The sequence below is a fragment of the Onychomys torridus genome, unplaced genomic scaffold, assembly GCF_903995425.1.
Source record: "Onychomys torridus unplaced genomic scaffold, mOncTor1.1, whole genome shotgun sequence".
Taxonomy (NCBI): Eukaryota; Metazoa; Chordata; class Mammalia; order Rodentia; family Cricetidae; genus Onychomys; species Onychomys torridus.
The window spans coordinates 14,106-22,553 of record NW_023413691.1 but is presented as its reverse complement, the minus strand read 5'-3'; the positions used below and the strand labels follow the sequence as shown (position 1 = coordinate 22,553).

At 45.8% G+C, this 8,448-nt stretch overlaps 1 protein-coding gene across 1 annotated transcript; it reads left to right on the top strand.

The window, feature by feature from the left end:
• Positions 1–1,425: 1,425 nt before the first annotated feature.
• On the top strand, positions 1,426–5,479 carry LOC118576418 (TRAF3-interacting protein 1-like). The gene is made up of 2 exons (XM_036176679.1): positions 1,426–2,078; positions 3,770–5,479. Exons 1-2 carry the CDS (start codon positions 1,978–1,980, stop codon positions 3,933–3,935), a joined length of 267 nt encoding a protein of 88 aa, XP_036032572.1. The 5' UTR covers positions 1,426–1,977; the 3' UTR covers positions 3,936–5,479.
• The last annotated feature ends 2,969 nt before the right edge of the window (positions 5,480–8,448 follow it).

Genomic DNA, 8,448 nt, shown 5'->3' with positions numbered 1-8,448 from the left:
ATCATGTTCTTCAGCCACTATTAAAGTTTTTTTTTTTTTTTTAATGTATATGGGAGTTTTGCCTTCATATATGTCTGGCTACCATGTGTGTGCCTAGTACCCACAGAAGCCAGAAGAGGGGAGTGGACCCCCTGGACTCTGTAATCTATATATTACTGGTATTGTGAGCTGCCATATGGGTGTGGGGAGTCATACCTGGGTCCCTGAAAGAGCAACCAGTGCTTCTAACCACAGAGCCATCTGTCTATCCAGTCTGCCTTTTCTTTTTGAGACAAGGTGTCTCACCTAGTAGGCTAGGCTGGCTAACCAGCAAGCCCCACTTGCCTGTCTCCACATCTAACTCTAGGATTACAGGTGTGCACCACTGTGCCTGGCTTTCCCATCTCTCTTACCAAATGTGTTTTATTTTGAGGTGCCTGTGGATCCCTCTGAGCTGTGGGAGGCACTGGAGATGTGCTCTGAAGCCTTCATAAGCTTGCCTATGCGGTTTCCCTCACACCCAAGTTACCGATAGTAGCATAGTCAAGGTCCAGAATGTTCCTTCACCAGCTCCTTCTCAGTGCCTTTTATAACTTAACCTCTTCTATCCCAGCTATTGCTTCTGGCCATCACTAGGGTGCCCTCCACTTTTGTAATTCTGTCTTTTCAAGCTTGTATGTGTAAGTGGACTCAGTTTATAGCCAAGCAGGGTTTTTCATCTGGCATAATTCTCCAAGAGTTGTTCAGGTGATCTTGTGTGTGTTTCTTGCTACATAGTCTTCTGTGGTATGGATATACCCCAGTTTATGTAACATATCTGGTCTATTTCCAGCTTGTGACTACTTTTTGTTTGTTTTTTCCTTTATTCCTGTTTTTATTGAGACAGACTCAAGCTAACTAGCTATGTAGGCGAGGATAATCTTGAACTTACAGTCCTCCCAGTTCCACCTTCAAGCTAACTAGCTATGTAGGCGAGGGTAATCTTGAACTTCTGGTCCTCCCAGTTCCACCTTCCATATGCCACCGAGTCCAGCGTCATGGTGGAGACTTAGTGTCATGGCGGAGGGGGTATACTGACAGCAGAGTACAGCTGCTCACCTGTGCAGTGGAGGGGCAGAGGGAGCAGGGAGGTCAGCAGCAAGATGCACCCTCAAAGGCAGCTCCTAGTGACGGCTTCCTTTTCCCCAAAGCTCCTTCATAATACCCAAGCCTTCAGCATTAAAAAAAAAAAAAAGATTTATTTATTTACTATGTATGCAGCATATATGACCAGAAGAGGGCAGCAGACCTTATTACAGATGGTTGTGAGCCATCATGTGGGTGCTGGGAATTGAACTCAGGTCCTCTGGAAGAGCAGTCAGTGCTCTTAACCCCTGAGCCATCTCTCCAGCCCCTTCAACAGACATTTTTTAGATTCGAACTATAGACTGGGATAGTCTTTAAAGACACCCCAAACTGCCTAGTGAGCAGTCGCCAGAGAGCAATTTCTTCTGCCTGATGCCGAGCGAGCCTTGCTGCCTAACTGGCACTCTTGGACACACTTTCACGACCTTACTGCTGACCCATGTCACCTTCAGGGAAACGTCTCTGCCTCTTGTCCCTCTTCAGATCGTCTGCCTACTTGCTGCCACTGAGTTTTATGTGTTCTCTCTGTAGTTAACTGACTGTACATGTCTTCTGTGCAAAGCGTGGTTCACAAATGTTTCCTCTCACCTGATTGTCTTTCCAGCTTCTTGAGGACTGCGGCGGGAATATTTTAATTTCTGATAAGCTCAGTTCATCAGGTTTTCCTTTTGTGGGACCTGCTTGGGGTGCTGCCTCTGACTTGCTTAGCTCACCCTAAAGACTGTCTCTCCCTACTTCCCATAACTGAAGGAGCGATCCCTCATCTTTGAGTCAGCGTGGAAGAAGGAGAAGGACATCGTTTCGAAAGAGATAGAGAAGCTCCGTGTGTCCATCCAGACCCTGTGTAAGAGTGCACTTCCCCTGGGAAAGATCATGGACTACATCCAGGAAGACGTCGACGCCATGCAGAACGAGCTGCAGCTGTGGCACAGCGAGAACAGGCAGCATGCTGAGGCCCTGAGCAAGGAGCAGAGGTGGGGCTGCAGGGGGGAGGGGCTGCAGATGGGGGAGGGGGCTGCAAATGGGGGAGGGGGCTGCAGATGGGGGGGAGGGGGCTGCAGAGTGGGGAGGGGTTTTTGCAGGTGGGGAGGGGGATGGGATCTGAATGAGATACCGATGAACTCATTAAAAATTATAACTAAAAGAAATAGAATAGCCACTGAAAAGAGATTTATTTAGAGAGGTGTTTTATTTGGAGATTTATTTAGAAAGGTACCTCATGTTTGTAATCAGTAACTCTAGAATCATGTGACTGTTAACATGTGGACTTTTTCTTCAGAAGATATGATTTGACTGAATGATACATCTCTAAGTCCATGTTATAGAAAGCTGGGTTACAGTTGGTTCTCCCTCCCTCCCTCCTCCTCCTGTTTTTTTGTTTTTTGAGACAAGGTCTTAGTGTAGTGTGGATGGCCTGGAGTTCATTATGTAAACCAGGCTGGCCTTGAACTGACACAGAGATCACCTGCCTCCTGAGCACTGTGATTAAAGGTGTACACCACCACACCAAACTCTCTTTTCATTTTTTTAAAAATTAATTCCATACTAGAATTACATTGGCTTTTCCTGTTTCCCTTCTTCCAGCCCCTCCCAGGTATCCCTCCAGCCCCTCCGATGCCTCTGCTCTCAAATGGCTAGCCTTTCTTTTTGATGATATATAGATGTCTGTGTACACAAATACATAAACACACCTGCTAAGTCTGCTTTTGTTGTGTGCATATGGTTTCAGGACTGACTGCTTTGTGTTGGACCACCAATATGGGCGCTCTTTCTTACTGTTACGTTTAGTCCCATAAGTTTTTAAATGTGCAACATGATGGAATTTAGAAAAATCACTGAGAACATGAGTGCTGATTGCAGCATGTAATGGTTATCGCTTCATAGTTTTGGACATAAGGTGTTGGGAAGTGTCAGCTCAAAGAGCCTCCCTTATGAAACCTGACCCTGCTCTATTGCAAGCAGAGGGTGGGACCTGGCCCTTTGTGTTGTATTGACTTTGTATTTATAGGCTTTAAAAGCCTGAGGGGGGGTTGGGGATTTAGCTCAGTGGTAGAGTGCTTGCCTAGCAAGCGCAAGGCCCTGGGTTTTGCATTTGACTCCAGCATTCCGAGGGATATTCTGTGCCTGTCCAGGGCTCTGCTCAGCAGTGAAGAGATCACCTGTCCCTGCTGGACAAATAGGACATGGCCAGGAGTCCCTCTAAGCCGTGTGAGCCTTATCCAGAGGAGAGGTGTCTCTTGGCTGGTCCGGGCTGACTCCAGTGTCTGTGGGGACTTGGTAGCCCACTTCCCTGTTGCCCCTTGGCCTTTTTTGTGTATATACTTTAAGGACATCAAGCCTTTCTCTGAGGGAACATTAGTTCTTCTCATTTTACTTTTTAAGGGAAATCTCACATGGGTTAGGGAAACAGCTCTGTGGTAGAGTGCCTGCCTAGCCTGTGTGAAGCCCCGGGTTCTCTGCCTGCTTCTGTGGGAAGTAAACAGGCGATTGGCGTTCTCAGGCTTGATTGTACTGTAGCCTGCCTGCCATTCTTAGGGGACTGGCACTTAACCCTTTTCTTGGGGTGAAGCCAGCCAGGCCTTTGCTGGTGCTGGCTTTTGGGCTGGAGGGAGAGACACAGACCGAACCCTCAGGACACTAATGAGCACGGCTTGTCTCCCACTAGCATCACAGACAGTGCGGTGGAGCCCCTGAAGGCCGAGCTAGCTGAGCTGGAGCAGCAGATCAAAGACCAGCAGGACAAGATCTGTGCTGTGAAGGCCAACATCCTGAAGAACGAGGAGAAGATCCAGAAAATGGTGCATAGCATCAACCTGACGTCACGAAGGTGAACGGCCAACCCTGCAGAGATGGAGCAGTCGTCCCCGTGATGGGAGAAGAGGCGGGAAAGTGCCACTCTGAGCCCCAGTCTGCTGAGAAACTGGACTGCAGATGGCTGGACCCAGCTGAGTTCAGCTTTCGGCTCAGGCGCTAAGCTTATTAAAAGGCTGTTTTCTTACCTCCTTCCAGCTGCGGTGCTTGCGACTTCCGTCTTCAGCTCGCCTCGTGGGAGGGCTTCTTTCTTGGTTTTTTGGCAAATATGTTTTCTGCTGCAGCCTGTTTAATCCTGTCCCTGAATTTTTCTAGCGGTAAGTTGTGTCATCTTCTGGGGAAACGGAGGATCTTCATTTCTGCTTCAGAGTCTCCCAGAAGGACTTCCTGCCAGCACCCAGTAAAGGGTGACTGTGTCCTTTTTAGCGGGTACTTCACAGATAGAACGAGGCCTGGAATGATTAAATTGCGCTTCCATTTCAGCCTGTGACCTTTAAGGTACCTGTCACTGTGCAGGGTTGTTGTCCTCTTACATTGCACATGCTGCTGTCTGCAGTCCCCTCCTGGCCCTGCTGTCTGCAGTTCTAGCCCATGAAGTGCATGTGCTGACAAAGGAGAATTCAGTCTGGCCATTATTAAATCTGGCATTGTCTGATGGGAAACTGTCATGGCTGCCCCTTTGGCTTTCTTCAGCCTCCAGAGTATTCCCAATGGACAAGCAATGCCCTGGGCCTCCTTAAGACCGTGGAGCATGAAGGGCAGGCAGCATGATCCTTTTCCTCTGTGTAGGTGTGTGCACTGAGAGGTGGCAGTGAGGAGAGACTATAAAGAAGAGAGTGCACCAAGAAGTTATAGTTTGTGTTGGGTTCCCCTTTTTAAAGATCCTTTTTTTCAAAGCATAGTGGATTTTTTTTTAATGGTTTATATTCAGTTTTTCACCTACATAAAATACTGTAAATACTTACAAGGTCTTGAATTATTGTATAAAGGATCTCAGCGTTAGAAGATGTTCTTACTGGCTTAAGGTCTGCGATCATCCTTATGTTCCTGAGTATTTATTATGTTCACTAAGGCAAGCCCTGGTAAGTGCAAAGACTACTGGAGCACTTTAGGAATTGTGTTTCCTAGAGGCTTGCAGACACGGCACAGCTAGTGTTTCTAGTCAGTTGAAGGCAGCAGCCCAGTTCTCAACTGGGGGCCGTCGGGACCGGGTAGAGACTCCCTTCAGCTGGTAGTCCTTCTCCTGGCACCACACCACTCTACCAACCAGACGCTTCTGAATAGTTTGAGGAGGAGAGAAGGATTGTTCGTCTACCAGTCTTTTGTATGTTCATAATCTCTTTTCTACTAAATTGAATGACTTAGCCATAACTCTAAGTGGACCCTATGTAGCCCAAGTTAAGATATATATATATAACCTTTTATAAATTTGTATATATGAATAGAATTTTTATGTTGCAAAATTTACATACATTGTATGTGAGTAAATTTTATATGCTGTAGTCTATCAGATTGTATCATAAAGTTTTATTTTTCTTTTATACATAAATCATTAAAATAATCACCTATTTTTCCTATAAGTGTATGGATTGTCAAGTTGATACAAAAAATGTAAGTGTTTAGATTTTAATTTTCAGATGAATCCAGGGGAAATAGCTTCTCATCCATACTGTGACACACTGTTTTTCCCATAGTGATTGACACTTTATGAGTCTGTTCATCCTCTGCTAGAAGGATGTGCTAGATCACTTGTGACATTTCTGAAGGCCTATATGTGTAACTGTCTGTGTCTTGGGATATACATATTAAGCCCTGACCATATTTTGAGAGAGTTCAGAAATGGAATTCCTGGTTGTTTCCCTACTGTGGTTTATAAGTTTTCTAGAAGTGTGGAGTCACACATTAGGGATTTGAAGTTACAGATTCTGCTGATGTTAATCGAAGCCTAGAGGAAATGTATAGAAATAGCATGAGGTGCAGTGGTGAGATGGATGGTCCAGGGGGTAAAGTGTTCACTGTGCAAGTGTGAGGACCTGAATAGGGCCTCCCAGAACCACATAAAACAGCCAGATGTGGTAGCTAGCTCACATCTGCAGTCCCAGAGCTCCTACAGCAAGATGAGAGGCAGAGACAGAGAATCCCCAGAGGATGGACCAGGCTGGTCTATGCAGCAGCAAACAAGACCCTGCCTCAGATGAGGTGGAAAGTGAGGACCTACTTCCACATATGCACCTGCACTCATACACACACCCAGGACACAGGTACTTAAAACAGTAGTCAGGGCATTATAACGTTCATACTTTATACTTTTTATTATTCATACTTATTTTCCTTTCAGTAATCAACTTTACAAAAAATAGTAGTGAGTAAATATGTAAAGAAAGAGGTACCCTCCCGCTTTGTGCCTAAAGTGCCAGTGAGAGTTAGGCGTGGGTAGGCATCTGGTCAGTGTTGACAAATGGTTTGGTGATCCTAACTTGTTTTTCCAAGCTGCCCTGAACTAACCAAGTTCACCCTCTACTTTGATGTGCTCAAAAAACCAACCAAGCAAAGAGAAAAACTCTGGCTATGGGTTTTAAACATTAAACTGGTTCACATAATTCGGAAACTTCCTGTAAGTACTCCACGTAGGCCCTGTAGCCTGCAATGCTCTGGACAGAAGCATTGCTTCTAGGTGCCTCACAGGCTGCTGCTCCCCAACCCACTCAGAAGACTCGCATGGGTGCCAGGTGCAGCAGGCTCTTTCTCCAAGAGAGCTCTCCCGTTGCCTGTAAAACTCAAGACCTCTTCATTCCTTATTTTTATTTTGAAACCTGTCAAGGCATCCATCTTGCTGTTAAAATACTTAGACTCCTTAACAGTAGCAAGGTTACAGTGTCTACAGAGCAAAGAGGCCTCGGGAGAGTGGACATGGTTCTCATCACCTCCAGACCCTGCTTGCTGGTTACTCTCTTGACCAAGTGTGAACCCAGATTTGAATTCTTCTTCCTTCTGTCTGTAGTTTGTGATTACTGGCCTGTCTGTCCTCTGGTCTATTGTGTGTCTCAGCTCTGCCTTTTTTCCATTCCTAGGGCCAGTCAGGTATCTAATCCTTGAAACTACACAAACCATAGCTTCTGAACATCTCTTTTCTAACTATACCTTGATTTCCCCCACTGTGACATGAAAGGCAGAGGAAATTTTGCACAGATAAATGAAGCATTAAACTCATGACGAGGAGAGATGACTCAGTGGTTAAGAGCATCTGCTGCTCTTGCAGAAGACTGGGTGCAGGTCCCAGAACTGACATAGTGACTTACAGCCATCAGTAACTCCTGTTCCAGGGGATCCCCTGTCTTCTTCTGAACTCCTTGGGCACACACATGCATATAGGCAAACACCCATACACACAAAGTAAGTCTAACAAAATTTAAACTTACAATAAAAAGGAAAACAAGGAGTGTGTCTGTACACCAAGGTCACAATTTTATATGTTTGTGAGTAAGGACATAGACAAAGTGGTTTATTTACTTATGTGTGGCATGGATGTGTGTGTGTGTGTGTGTGTGTATTGTGTTTGTGTGCATGTGCCCATGTCTATGTGTAGAGACCAGAGAAAGATGTTGGATATTCCACACCCTGCCTTACCCTTTAATACAGAGTCTCACTGAACTTGGAATTCATCTTTTTTTTTTTTTTTCTTTTCCAGCTATGCTGGCTGGCCAGCAAGACCATGTAATCCTACTTCTTTGTCCCTTTTCACCCCTGAGCACTGGGGTTTGAGTCCGGTGTGACTGTGCTAGGCTTTTTATGTGGGTGCTGGGGATCCAAATTTAGCTCTTCACGCTTGTACACCAGGCACTCTATGTTGCATGAAATCTAATAGGTTTTATGATAATAGGCCAGGTATTGGGGTAAATACCGAAAGATCAGAGAGACAAAGGAACAAACCACCGCCACTTCTCACCTTGCCAACTCCACGAATCCTCTCACTGAATGTCTCTGACTCCTCAACTGAAAAGCACTCCTCAGCCAAAAAAGGCTTTAGTTCCCATCTCCTCACACCTTATATACCTTTCTCTGTCCAGCCATATCACTTCCTTCCTAGTGCTGGGATTAAAGGCATGTGTGCTTCCCAAATACTGGTAGCAAAGGCATGAGATCTCAAGTGCTGGGATTAAAGCCATATGATTCCCAAGTACTGGGATTAAAGGTATGTGCCACCACTGCCTGGCTGTTTCTCTCCTAGACTGAATTAGTCGTTTGTTTGTTTGTTTGTTTGTTTTGAGACAGGGTTTCTCTGTGTCGCTTTGTGCCTTTCCTGGAACTCATTCTGTAGCCCAGACTGGCCTTGAACTCACAGCGATCCACCTGGCTCTGCCTTCCAAGTGCTGAGATTAAAGGCCTGTGCTACCACTGCCCCGACTGACTGAACCAATCTCATGTAGTCCAGGGTGGCTTTGAACTCACAGAGATCCAGGTGGATCTCTGCCTCCCAAGTGTTAGGATTAAAGGTGTATGCCACTAATGGAAACTATTGGGGTCCAGCCTTTA

Excerpts from the sequence above, each read along its gene's own strand:
- LOC118576418 (XM_036176679.1), top strand. The coding sequence starts at position 1,978 with ATGGACTACATCCAGGAAGACGTCGACGCCATGCAGAACGAGCTGCAG. Across the intron at positions 2,079-3,769 it reads GCCCTGAGCAAGGAGCAGAG|CATCACAGACAGTGCGGTGG; the intron begins GTGGGGCTGCAG and ends GTCTCCCACTAG.